This window comes from Hemitrygon akajei, chromosome 17, assembly GCF_048418815.1.
Source record: "Hemitrygon akajei chromosome 17, sHemAka1.3, whole genome shotgun sequence".
Taxonomy (NCBI): domain Eukaryota; kingdom Metazoa; phylum Chordata; class Chondrichthyes; order Myliobatiformes; family Dasyatidae; genus Hemitrygon; species Hemitrygon akajei.
In genome coordinates, this window is record NC_133140.1 from 2,056,098 (window position 1) to 2,070,227 (window position 14,130).

General features: G+C 45.3%; 1 protein-coding gene across 1 annotated transcript in view; it reads right to left on the reverse strand.

Annotated features, from left to right (window-relative positions):
• Positions 1-688: 688 nt before the first annotated feature.
• LOC140740440 (oxidative stress-induced growth inhibitor 1-like) overlaps positions 689-14,130 on the reverse strand; it is a 36,880-nt gene continuing 23,438 nt past the window's right edge. The window contains exons 6-7 of the mRNA XM_073069573.1: positions 9,828-9,919; positions 689-5,163 (exon numbers count right to left, since the gene is read on the reverse strand). Of these exons, the coding sequence (XP_072925674.1) occupies positions 4,167-5,163; positions 9,828-9,919 (1,089 nt within the window). The 3' untranslated portion in view covers positions 689-4,166. The remainder of the gene's footprint in view (positions 5,164-9,827; positions 9,920-14,130) is intronic.

A 14,130-nucleotide genomic window follows, 5' to 3' on the forward strand; every position in this document is an offset into this window, starting at 1 on the left:
AGTAGCATCTTGTTTGCACAATGAACCATATTCAGGGCCTCACCCTAATGTCTGTGCCCCATTGACCTGGACTTTATTCATGATGTTGTAAATTGACTCATTCTTGTAATACCGGACAATACTGTTATGAGACAATATGGCACCAAAGACTCTTCCAAATTTCTATAGACGTATGGTGGAGAACGTTCTTCCGGGCTGCATCACCACCTCGTATGGAAGCTCCAACTCACTGGCTGCAGAACCTTGTAGACACAGGCAGCTCCATCGTGGCCACAACCCACACCACCATTGAGGACAAGTTCAACTGGCATTAGATTCGGAAGGCTGCATCCTTCATCATCTGGGACATGTACCCTTCTTGTTAATACTATCAGTGAGCTTGAACACCTAAACTCAGAGATTCAGAAAGAGTTTCTTCCTCTCTGCTATCAAATTTCTGAATGGTCCACAAACCCCTGAATGCGATTATTTGTTTTATAATTTATTTATAATTTTTCTGTATCTTTGCACTGTAGTGTTGCTGGAAAATAATAATTTCATGTCATATAAGACAGTGATAATATATCAGATTCTGATTCTTCCAATACAGAGTTTTAAAACCACCTCCATGCCCTTTCAGAAACTTGCCAGAAACTTCATTGTAGTATTTCTCACAAGTAACATCTGTCAGCAAAAGAAACACCGTGCATCTCAGTGCAAAAGATCACTTTATTAGAAGAATAATAGTGCTTACAAACTTCAGAAAAGAAATTATGTTCACAAGTAGCGAGGCTGCTTTACACCTTGAGGGTAATTGTTCTACAGCCCTGCCACAGCTCAATAAGGAGTAATAAGAAAGGAGTTCGCACTGACTTTCCTTGCTGGATGGCAAATACTTGTATCTCTTCGATCAGCTTTAGCATAGAACTAAGGAAAATACATTTGAGCCCCTCCAATAAACAGGCATCTACGGCTGAAGGGAGAGTGAAAGGGATTTTGCTGCTGCTGTACTTGGTGAGTCCGCTACTCCTTGACATTGATGGCCTGGTGGGGGAGATGGAGCCTGGTAGGTGTTGTGGTCCCCAGGGGCCATGAGGAGGTAACGATATCACAGGATCGTAGAAGAGTTGAGAGCAGTCCATTTCTGCTAACCAATGGGACAGGGACTCATTAGAGGGGAATATGATTGGGAGCTCATGCTTGTGCAACAACTTAACACTGCCCTGATGTACTGTGCATCATGTGACCACAGCACCTTCGGCCTGTACAGGTTGACTGTAGGAACGCCAATGCTCTTGAATGGAAACCATATGAAAAGGAATGAGTACGTTATGGGGAACGCTCTCCCCACCATTGAGCACATCTACACAAACCACTGTCACCGGGAAAGAAATCCATAATCAGGGACCCCCACCACCCAGGACCTGCTCTCTTCCTGCTGCTGCCATCAGGAAGAAGGTACAGGAGCCTCAGGACTCACACCACCAGGTTCAGGAACAGTTATTACCCTTCAACAATCAGGAAGAAGATACAGGAGCCTCAGGGCTCACACCACCAGGTTCAGGAACAGTTATTACCCTTCAACAATCAGGAAGAAGATACAGGAGCCTCAGGACTCACACCACCAGGTTCAGGAACAGTTATTACCCTTCAACAATCAGGAAGAAGATACAGGAGCCTCAGGACTCACACCACCAGGTTCAGGAACAGTTATTACCCTTCAACAATCAGGAAGAAGATACAGGAGCCTCAGGACTCACACCACCAGGTTCAGGAACAGTTATTACCCCTCCACCATCAGGCTCTTAAACCAAAAGGGATAACTTCACTTGCTCCATCACTGAAATGTTTCCACAATCTATGGGCTCACTTCATCACATGTTCTCGATATTTATTGCTTGTTTATTTATTTTTATTATTTCTTTCTTTTTGTATTTTCACAGTTTGTTGTCTTTTGCACATTGGTTGAATGATCAAGTTGGTGTGGTCTTTCATTGATCCTATCATGGTTACTGATCTATTATTGACTTATTGAGTATGCCTGCAAGAAATGTTATCTCTGGGTTGTAAATGGTGACATGCATGTACTTTGATAATAAATTTACTTTGAACTTCATAGAGGTGTACAAGATAACAAGAGGCATAGACAGAAACTTCCTTCCAAATTGCTGATACCAGGGGCCATAACTTTAAGGTGATAGAGAAAAGTATAGGAGATACATCAAAGGTAAGTTCTTTAAACAGAGAGTGGTAAGTGTGCCCTGCCAGAGGTGGTTGAGACAGATAGATTTGGGGCATTTAAGAAACTCTTAGATAGGCACATGGAGGGTCATGAAGAGGAAAGGATTAGATTAATCTAGGCCAGTACAACACGGTGTGCCATATGACCTGTACTGCTCTTTGTTCTATGGTTTTAAACAGGAGCAGCATACATAGAAATCCTTGTCAGCATAGGGGATTTGGGCTGAAGCACCTTCTCCCATGGCATATGGCTCTATAACTCAATGCATTCAGGACAAAATGTTGCTTACTCTAGCCAAGTAAACAGACACCTACAGGACAAATTGATGCGAGATTTAAGCAACAAAAGTGAGGCAGTCTTAAGAATAGCTTGAGTCAGGAACGGAAGAATATAGCAGTGACTCCTGTGCAGGGACCACGAGAAGGTGACTGAGAAAACAAACAAGAAATCTTGGGGAAACAGAGGTAACCGTAGAGAAGGTAATGATGGTGCGTCTGAACCACAGCCTAGGGAGTGCTTTCACCACCAAGAGCCAGATATTGATAATAGTGCTTCACAGCTCCTGAAAGAATGGTCTGGTTGACAATCTGATGTCTCTGAGGGGGAAGACAAAACTGCAGAGTCACGTAATACCAGAGTCAATCTTTATCAGACTCTACTTGCTCTGTAAGTGAGCAGTGAGCTTGCTGTAGGAAAGGATCAACGGGGGCTTGAAGCTCAATCTCTCCCAAGGGGGCTGGATGGCCTTGGTTTGCTCCCAGCCTCTGGTACTGATAATCTTGCTCCACACTTGGGAGGTCATATGGTCTAATATCTGCGTCAATATGGATAAGATCAACGTGAATCGATTGATGTCGACCTACAGAACCAGCTGCGCTTTAGCGGGTCCAGCTGAGGCTCCTCAAACTGAAACATTGACTGTACGTTTCTCTGCACAGATGTTACCCGACCTGAATAGCTCCTCCAGCATCTTGGATGTCATTCTTAACTCTCAGGCTGAGTTATTCATCCTAAAAGGCTTTTATGAAGCAGAAGATTGTAGGAGCAATTGCTCATAGCAGAGGTGCATAAAACCTCCTTAGGGTAAGAGGGAAGAGGCTACAAGAGGAAACTTTCCAGCCAGGTGTAAGAATCTAGAATGCACTGCCTGAGGGAGTGTTCGAGGCAGAGACTCCCACAACGTTTAAGCAATATCGAGACGAGCGAGCACTTGCATTGTTAGTGCACAGAAGGCAATGGATCCAGTGCTGGTGGATGGAATTTGCATAGGTGTGTCAGCATGAATATGATGGGACAAATGGCCTGCTCTACACTGTAAAGTGTGAATCTGTAACCAGGGCTGCCTGCTTACAGGTCTTGGCCCGTCCTACACTGTATAACCCTGAGTTTGTAACCAGGCTGCCAGCTTGCACAGTCAGTTTACAGGCCTTGGCCTGTAGTGTCACTGAGCACTACAGCCTCGTAGCACCGCTGCACTGCGTTATCTGTCAGGGACCCCGTCCAGGTTCCTGGATGTAAACAGGGAACCTGCAGGGGCTCCAGAATTCCCGTATACCTTCCTGGGAATAAAACCGAGGGCCAGTCTGAGAAGGTTTCCTGCACTTCTTCAGGCTGGCTGCTTGGTGTTTATAGCACCTCGGTCCAGATCCCAACCTGCATGGGAAGATGTGAGCCTATGTACTCTAATTTAGCAGGTGCTGGTGAGTGTGAATGGGTAAGAGGATCCCGGCGTTAAAACCGGACATGCTGATGCAGGTCATGCTCATACCACTAACTTCTTTCCAAATCACCAGAAGTGTCCACTTCCTGCAGCGTTCGACTTCTGCAGGCGAGCCACACTGCAGCCTGTGCTAACCAAAGCCTGGCATCAGCCTAGATCTGAAAGTAACAGTAGTGACCCTACACCTACTCTTGAGTACCGTTTATGAGTTGACACACCGGCTGGTCACAGGCTGCTTCCAGACTGGACACTAGCGTGGGACCTGGCCTTGCTCAGAGCACTGGTGATGGCGAGGGCACCACCCTGCAGGAAGCGGACAAAGTTGTCGGCCACCAGGGGGCCGAGGGCGTACATTCCCCTCTCTCGCGTACACTCGTACGTATAGCGGTCCACGTCTATGGGGTTGCGCCTGGTGCTGAACGGGAGCTCTGGGTTGACAGCCAGTGACCTTCCACCATTGGGCAAAAAGGCCAGGTTGGGCTCTGAACCAATCAGAATGAGGGCCATGAAGATGTTGGCTGTCCTGCTCCCTCCCGATGCCAGGTCCTGAAGGACACATTTCTTGTCGTGGGTGAAGCGTAGCACTTGGTGTCCGGGAAGGCTGAGGTAGTCATTGTAGGGCCCTATGCTGGTACACGCCTGCTGGACCATCATCTGGTGCACCTTGTGATACTCGGGGTACATCAGTTTGGAAAGCTGGTTGAAGATGAGACCTGGGTCATTCACCTCCCTGCGGAAGACGTGGATTACTGGGACGTTGCTATGACGAGCAGCAATGACAGCATCGGCAGCAGTCAAACCTGCTCCCACAATCAAAATGGGGTCAAAGCTCATTGCCCTCTGATACTCCTTAATGACCGTTTCCACTTCCGAGGTGGCGTGATGGACAAAGGGGAGGTCTTCGCCTTCAATGCCCAGCCAGGCGGGGCTGTCATAGGTCCCTGTTGCCAGCACGACGTTCTCTGTGCAGACGGAGAAGGCCTCCTCTGAGCCAGCCTTTGTGATGCTGTAGCCGCTCACCTCAAACAGGCTGGCCGAAGGGCCATCCGAGGCTGCCCTGTCCGCACACGTCCGCTCCTCCCGGCCGGGCGGCTGACTGAGCCTCCTCACTGAGGTCACGACAGCTCCACACACAAAGCTCTCCTGCAGCTGCTTAGCCTGGATGTAGTGCTGATAATATTGGGCGACATCGGCGGTCATGGCCCTGTCATTCCGCAGGTACCTGCAAGACAATCGCAGACATGCAGTGAGGCTCACAGCGGAAACATCCCACTGCCCCTGCTCACCTCACCCATAACGGTGCCCACCGCTGGCATGACCGGTGTTTGTGGCTCATATAATCAAGTGAGAAGCCTGGTCACCAGAATCTTTAACAGGCTGCCCGTGCCCTCGCTGGGATTGCAAACCTATGCTCTGCTCTCACTACTCTGTCCATGGAATGATACAGCACAGAAACGAGATCTACAGGCAATTTGTCACACTGACACTAGTCCCATTTCCCAATATTAGCCCATGTCCATCTGCTCCTTTCTGATCCATCTGCTTGACCAAATGCTCTTTAGATGCTGTAACTGGACGTAATTACACCACTTCCTCCATACACCTACCTGTCTTTGTGACAGGTCCCTTTTAAATTGCTTCCTCTCACCTTAATCCTGTACCCTCTAATTCTAGACTGCTCTAGGAAGCAAACAAAGAGATTGTGGTGATCTCACTTATCTAAGGTCCTCCTAAGGTAGGGCAGTTTATCCAAATAATTTTTCCCATTCTAGGGGTATCAAAAATTAAGAGGCATAGGTTTAGAGTGCATGGAAGGCATTTTAAGGGGGATCTGAGAGGTGAGTTCCTCCAGCATTTTGTGTGCGTTGATCTGAGAGCTGAGTCTTTGTTACAGCATGATTGATATTTGGAATGTGCTGCCAGGGAAGGTGCTGGAATCAGATACAGTCATGATAGTTAAGAGTTATTTAGACAGTCACTTATGTAGGCAAGAATACAAATGCGATGAGTGTAAGTGGGCAAAAAGAGTCAGCATTGATATGGTGGGCTGAATGGCCTGTTTCTGTGCTGTACGATTCTGTGATTCAATGTCACTGTCACTACGTGCTGCATTTTGTTTTGTCCTGTTTTCTGTACGAATGTACATTGTTGACAAAACAAGTCTTTATTGCCTACCAGTGAGACTTATTCTTGAAGTCAGGCATCTGAGTGACTGCAGACAACCACCTGCCCAGACTAGCCACTCGCCACGGCTGGCAGTGAACTCCATGGAAACCTATCAGACTCACAGTCACCAGCTCTTTAATTAAAAACTTCAGCCTTCCAACTGCTGTGGTGGGAATCGTCAGTCATCCAATGCACCATAATTCTCCATCAGTGGACCTCTGCATTATTCAGATCAAGATAATACAGTGGCAAAGAATGTAAACAGGCCAGTCGGCCCGTACTGACTGGGGACTTCCATCTGTGCTAATCCCAGTCTGTAGCCCTCTACACCTGAGTCATTCAACCGCTCCATCCAGACACCTCTCCAGTGCTGTCCGTGACTCTCCCTCTCCAGCTACTCACCACGCTCAGGGTGAGAAAGATTCCCCTCAGACCCACTCTCACCATTGCTATCACATCTTTCCTCTGGTACGGTGATCTGAACTGCACACAGCATTTCAGCTGAGGTCTGACGAACATTTTGTAAAGCTCAAGCATAAACTGAATGCCTAGAATAAAAGTTAAAGATAACAATTGTCGGGAACCTTGGTTTTCAAAAGATATTGAGGCTCTGGTTAAGAGAAAAAAGGAAGTGCATGGCAGGCAGGAAAAACTGAGATGCTTATGGAGAACAAGAAATGCAAGAGGAGATTTAAGAAAGAAATCAGGAGGGCTAAAAGGAGGCATGAAGTTGCTCTGGCAGGCAAGGTGAAGGACAATCCTAAGGGGCACGATAACAGCAAAGGGATAGTAAGGGACAAAACTGGTCCTCTGCAAGATCAGAGCGGCAATCCATGTGTGCAGCCAAAACAAATGAGGAGGTTTTAAATCATTTTGTTTGCATTTGTATTTACCTGGGAGATGGATACAGTCTACAGAAGTGAGGCAGGGTGGTATCAACTTCATGAACTCTGCACAGATTACCGAGGAGGAAGTGTTTGCTACCCCGAGGCAAATCATCATGGATAAATCCCCAGGGACTGACAAGGTGTTCCCTCAGACCCTACAGGAGGCAAGTGCTGAAATTGCCAGGGCATTTAAATCATCCTTAGTGACGGGAGAGTTACCAGAGTATTGGAGGCTAGCCAAGGTTGCTCTGCTGTTTAAAAAGGCTCTAAACATAAATTAGGCTCGAAACAGGAAATTATAGGCCAGTAAGTCTGACAACAGTTACGGGAAAGTTATTGAAAGGTATTCTAATGGACTAAATTTATACCATAAGTATTTGGATAGACATGGACTGATTAAGGATAGTCAGCATAGCTTCGTGTGTGGTAGGTCATGTCTAACCAATCTTATAAAGTTCTTCAAGGATGTTACCAGGAAAGTGGATGAAAGCAAAGCAGTGGATGTTGTCTACATGGATTTTTAGCAAGGCATTTGACAGGGTCCTGCACAGGAGGGTGGTCAAGAAAATTCAGGCGCTTGAATTCAAGATGAGGTAGTAAATTGGATTAGACGCTGGCATTGTGTGAGAAGCCAGAGATTAGTAGTGAATGGCTGCCTCTCTAACTGGAGGCCTGTGACTAGTGGAGTGCTGCAGGGATCGGTGCTGGGTCCTTTGTTGTTTGTCATCTGTATCAATGATCTTGATGATAATGTGGTTAACTAGATCAGCAAATTTGCGGCTGACACTAAGATTGTGGGTGAAGTGGACAGTGAAGAAGGCTATCATGGCTTGCAGAGGGATCTGCATCAGTTGGAAAAATTGGCTGAAAAATGGCAGATGGAATTTAATGCAGACAAGTGCAAGGTCTTGCACTTTGGTAGGACCAAACAGGGTAGGACTTACACTGTGAACGGTAGGGCACTGAGGTGTGTGATAGAACAAAGGAATACAGCTCCATAGTTCATTGAAAGTGGCGTCACAGATAGATAGGGTCATAAAGAAAGCATTTGGCACTTTGGCCTTCATAAATCAATATACTGAGTACAGGAAATGAGATGTTCTGTTGAAGTTTTATAAAACGTTGGTGGGGCCTAATTGGAGCATTGTGTGCAATTTTGTTCACCTTCCTACAGAAAAGATGCAATTAAGTTTGAAATAGTACAGAGCAAATTTAAAAGGACCTTGCTGGGTCTGACAGACCTGAGTTACAATGAAAGATTGAATAGATTAGGGCTTTATTCCTTAAATGTAGATGATTGAGATGAGATTTGATAGAGGTATACCAAATTATGAGGGGTATAGATAGGGTAAATGTAAGCACCCTTTTTCCACTGAGGTTGGTTGGGCCTACAATCAAAGGTCAAAAGTTAAAGGTAAAAGATTTAAGGGGAACATGATGGGGAAACTCCAAGGGTCATGAGAGTGTGGAATAAGTTGTTAGCACAAGTGGTAAATACAAATTCGATTTCAATGTTTAAGCGAAGTTTGGATAGGCACATGGATGGTAGGGGCATGGAGGGTTATGGTTCCGGTGCTGGTCGATGGGAGTAGACAGTTTAAGTGGTTTCAACATGGACTAGATGGGCTGAAGGGTCTGTTTCTGTGCTGTACTGCTCTATGATTCTGTGACTCTATGACTCTAATGAAGGCGAGAATCTCATCAGCCTTCTGAACCGCATTATAAACATTGTCACCTTCGAGGATCTTTAGACATATACCGGTGCTGGTAACAAGGTGAAATTGTGCATTTGAACGAATACAGATAAGGAGGGTAATGGTCCTTTTATCCACATGGTAATCAGTCACATCCTCCTTATAGAAGGTCAGTTCCCATGCTCTGTGACTTCACGACTGGGGAAGAATGTGTAAACTGCACACAGACGGTGTCCAAAGTCAGGAATGAAGCCAGGCATCTGGCACCAAGAGATCTAGGCCTCATATGGAGCCAGTGATCATTAATGGAGAATGTGTGGAGCAGGTTAAGACCTACAAGTATCTGGGAGTACAGTTAGACAAGAAGCTAGACTGGACTGCCAACACAGATGCCTTGTGCAGGAAGGCACAGAGTTGACTGTACTTCCTTAGAAGGTTGGCGTCATTCAATGTCTGTAGTGAGATGCTGAAGATGTTCTATAGGTCAGTTGTGGAGAGCGCCCTCTTCTTTGTGGTGGCGTGTTGGGGAGGCAGCATTAAGAAGAGGGACGCCTCACGTCTTAATAAGCTGGTAAGGAAGGCGGGCTCTGTCGTGGGCAAAGTACTGGAGAGTTTAACATTGGTAGCTGAGCGAAGGGCGCTGAGTAGGCTACGGTCAATTATGGAAAACTCTGAACATCCTCTACATAGCACCATCCAGAGACAGAGAAGCAGTTTCAGCGACAGGATACTATCGATGCAATGCTCCTCAGACAGGATGAAGAGGTCAATACTCCCCAATGCCATTGGGCTTTACAATTCAACCGCCAGGACTTAAGAACTTTTTAAAAGCTATTATTAATGCTTTTTGAGATAGTGATTTAGATGCATATCATATTTTTTACTGAGTTAAGTATTGTATGTAATTAGTTTTGCTACAACAAGTGTATGGGACATTGGAAAAAAAGTTGAATTTCCCCATGGGGATGAATAAAGTAAATATCTATCTATCTAGTGGCTCGCCTGGCTGCACTACTGTGCCACGGTTAGTTCTTCACTCAGTGTGGCTTCCATGGCCACATGATTGTGGTACCCATGTCTTATTGTCTGGTAAAGAATGAGAAGATGAGGAGACAGCTGAAATGTAGATGATCCTTTACCTTCTCTTGTCCCTCATCCAGTCTCTGAAAGGCAGGTCAGGCAACTCCATCCATTCTCCAAGACTCAGTGTAAACACAGAACCCTCAATGGACTGTTAAAGAAACAGAATCAATGGAACGTCATCCTGAACTTTAACGTGCTTTTCCCAACTTAATGGAAATCCATATTACACCAGTTTAACCTGTTGTAAAAGTACATGTTATACCTACATTGAGAATTAATGTTCAGGAATTTCACATTATATGACAGGCATCCCACAATGACGAGCCGTAGAGATTACATGGGATAAAAGGATATACTATGTAAATCACTGGTGCACTGGGGATTTTGGAGGCCCGGTGTCTGTGAGGAAAATTAGATTTCTGCAGCAACAGCAGCCCAGTATGTTATAAACTGACATTAATTACATCAGTTTTACCTTGCTAGGGCCCGGCAACAACTGTTAGACACCTCCTCTTACTTACCCCTTGAAAAAGACCCCACCAAGGAAGACCAGGATATTGTCTCCCACACCATCACTGACCTTATTAGCACTGGGGATCTTCCATCCACTGCCACCAAGCTCATAGTTCCCACAGCCCGCACTTCCCGTTTCTACCTCCTACCCAAGGTCCACAAACCTGCCTGTCCAGGTAGGCCTATTGTCTCAGCTTGCTCCTGCCCCACTGCCCATCTGCACACCTTGACTCAGCTTTATTCCACCCCCTCCCTCAGTTCAGTCCCTTCCTACCTACACCCAATACACTTCACACACTTTTCAATGATTTCAAGTTCCCTAACCCCAGTCCCTAGGAGCCTCTATCCCCCACCAGGAAGGCGTCAAAGTTCTTTGTTTCTTTCTGGACATAGAACAAAATGGTCCTCCTCCACCATCACTCTTCTCCATCTGACAGAACTTGTCCTCACTCTCCAGATCTTCTCCTTTGGTTCCTTTCACTTCCTTCAGACAAAAGGTGTAGCACTCGCATGGGTCCCAGAAATACTGGCCTTTTTGTCAGCTACGTGGAACAGTCTATGTTTCAAGCCCACACTGGTATCACTTCCCAACTTTGCCTACATTACATCAACGACTTCACTGGCACTGTTCCTGCACCCATGCTGAATTCGTTGGCTTCATCAACTTTGCCTCCAACTTCCATCCTGTCCTCAAATTTACCTGGTCCATTTCTGACACCTCCTCTCCCCTCTTTCCTGATCTCTCTGACTCTATCTCTGGAGACAGCTTATCTACTGATGTCTATTATAAACTCATGGATTCTCACAGCTACCTGGACTATACCTCTTCCCACCCTATTACTTTCAAAAAGGCCATCCCTTTCTCTCAATTCTTCCATCTCCACCGCATCTGCTCTCAGGATGAGGCTTTTCATTTCAGAATTAAAGAGAAGTCTTTCTTCTTCAAAGAAAGGGGCTACCCTTCCTCCACCATCAATGTTGCCTTCAACCGCACATCTCTTCCATTTCACACACATCTGTCCTCATCCCGTTCTTTCAGCACTCTTTTGTCTTCGACTACCACCCCACCCAACCTCCACGTCCAGCACATAATTCACCATAACTTCTTCCATCTTCAATGGGATCCCACCACCAAATACTTCTTTCCCTCTCCTCCGCACTTACTGCTTTCCGCAAGAATCGCTCCATATGTTACTCACTTGTCAATTTATTCCCTCCCCACTGATCTCGCTCCTGGAACTTATCCTTGCAAGTGGAACACCTGCCCCTTCACCTTCTCCCTCACTACCATTCAGGGTCCCAAACAGTCCTCCCAGCTGAGGCGACACTTCACCTGTGAGTCTGTTGGGGTCGTCTACTGTATCCGGTGCTCTTGGTGTGGCCTCCTCTATATCGGTGAGACTCGGTGTAGATTGCGAGGCCGTTTCGCTGAGCACCTACACTCTGTCCGCCAGAAAAAGCAGGATCTCCCAGTGGCCACACATTTCAATTCTGACATCTCAGTCGATGGCCTTCTCTACTGCCACAATGACGCCACACTCAGGTTAAAGGAACAATACCTTATATTCTGTTTGGATAGCCTCAAAACTGATGGCATGAACATCGATTCCTTGAACTTCCTGTAATGCCCCCCTTTGCACCATTTGTCTTTCCTACTTCCTTCTCTCACCTTCCCTGCCCATCAGTCCTCTGAACATCCTCTACATAGCACCATCCAGAGACAGAGAAGCAGTTTCAGTGACAGGTTACTATCGATGCAATGCTCCTCAGACAGGATGAAGAGGTCAATACTCCCCAATGCCATTAGGCTTTACAATTCAACCGCCAGGACTTAAGAACTTTTTAAAAGCTATTATTAATGCTTTTTGAGATAGTGATTTAGATGCATATCATATTTTTTACTGAGTTAAGTATTGTATGTAATTAGTTTTGCTACAAAAAGTGTATGGGACATTGGAAAAAAAATGTTGAATTTCCCCATGGGGATGAATAAAGTATCTATCTATCTATCTATCTATCTATCTATCTTGGTGCTCCTTCCCTCTTTCATTTCCCCCATGGCCTTCTGCCCTGTCAGATTCCCCTTCTCCTTCACCAATCAATTTCCCAGCTCTTTTCTTCACCCCTCCCCCTCCCGGTTTCATCTGTCACCTTGTGTTTCTGCCTCCCCTTCTGCTATATTCTTATCCTGACTCCTCATCTATTTTTCCTCCAGTACTGATAAAGCATCTCGGCCCGAAATATAGACTGTACTTTTTTCCATAGATGCTGCCCGGCCTGCTGAGTTCCTCCAGCATTTTGTGTGTGTTGCTTTAATTATGTAAACTTCAATCAATGTACAGTAGAATCATTTAGGCAACACTTGAATGGGTACATGGAGGGGTGGAGCTGAGACAACAATGGGCTGAAAGCAGGAAACTGGGACTAGCTGGCTGGGACTGTGGTCAGTATGGATGTTTGGGTGAAAGGGCCGGTACCTGTGCTGCACTGCTCTGTGACTCTACGTCCATGATCTGCACACAAAATAAACATATAACGACAAAAAGGATCCAGTGTTTTCCTGGCATATATGGCACATGAACTCTTCACTTCCCAGCTGCATCCAGGTGTCAATTGTAACCAATATTTCAATGAGAAACTCCATCATCTTCAATAGGAATGATGGCTGGGCACGTCTAGTGCAGTGCAATATATACTCAATGGATATTTACAGTCCAGTGCTCTATATACTCAATGGATATTTACAGCCCAGTGCTCTATATACCCAATGGATATTTACAGCCCAGTGCTCTATATATCCAATGGATATTTACAGTCCAGTGCTCTATATACTCAATGGATATTTACAGTCCAGTGCTCTATATACTCAATGGATATTTACAGCCCAGTGCTCTATATACCCAATGGATATTTACAGCCCAGTGCTCTATATATCCAATGGAGATTTACAGTCCAGTGCTCTATATACTCAATGGATATTTACAGTCCAGTGCTCTATATACCCAATGGATATTTACAGTCCAGTGCTCTATATACCCAATGGATATTTACAGCCCAGTGCTCTATATACCCAAATGGATATTTACAGTCCAGTGCTCTGCATACCCAATGGATATTTACAGTCCAGTGCTCTATATATCCAATGGATATTTACAGTCCAGTGCTCTGTATACTCAGTGGATATTTACAGTCCAGTGCTCTATATACCCAATGGATATTTACAGTCCAGTGCTCTATATACCCAATGGATATTTACAGTCCAGTGCTCTATATACCCAATGGATATTTACAGTCCAGTGCTCTATATACCCAATGGATATTTACAGCCCAGTGCTCTATATACCCAATGGATATTTACAGTCCAGTGCTCTATATACTCAATGGATATTTACAGTCCAGTGCTCTATATACCCAATGGATATTTACAGTCCAGTGCTCTGTATACTCAATGGATATTTACAGCCCAGTGCTCTATATACCCAATGGATATTTACAGTCCAGTGCTCTATATACTCAATGGATATTTACAGTCCAGTGCTCTATATACCCAATGGATATTTACAGCCCAGTGCTCTATATATCCAATGGATATTTACAGTCCAGTGCTCTGTATACTCAATGGATATTTACAGTCCAGTGCTCTATATACCCAATGGATATTTACAGTCCTGTGCTCTATATACCCAATGGATATTTACAGTCCAGTGCTCTATATACTCAATGGATATTTACAGTCCAGTGCTCTATATACCCAATGGATATTTACAGCCCAGTGCTCTATATATCCAATGGATATTTACAGTCCAGTGCTCTGTATACTCAATGGATATTTACAGTCCAGTGCTC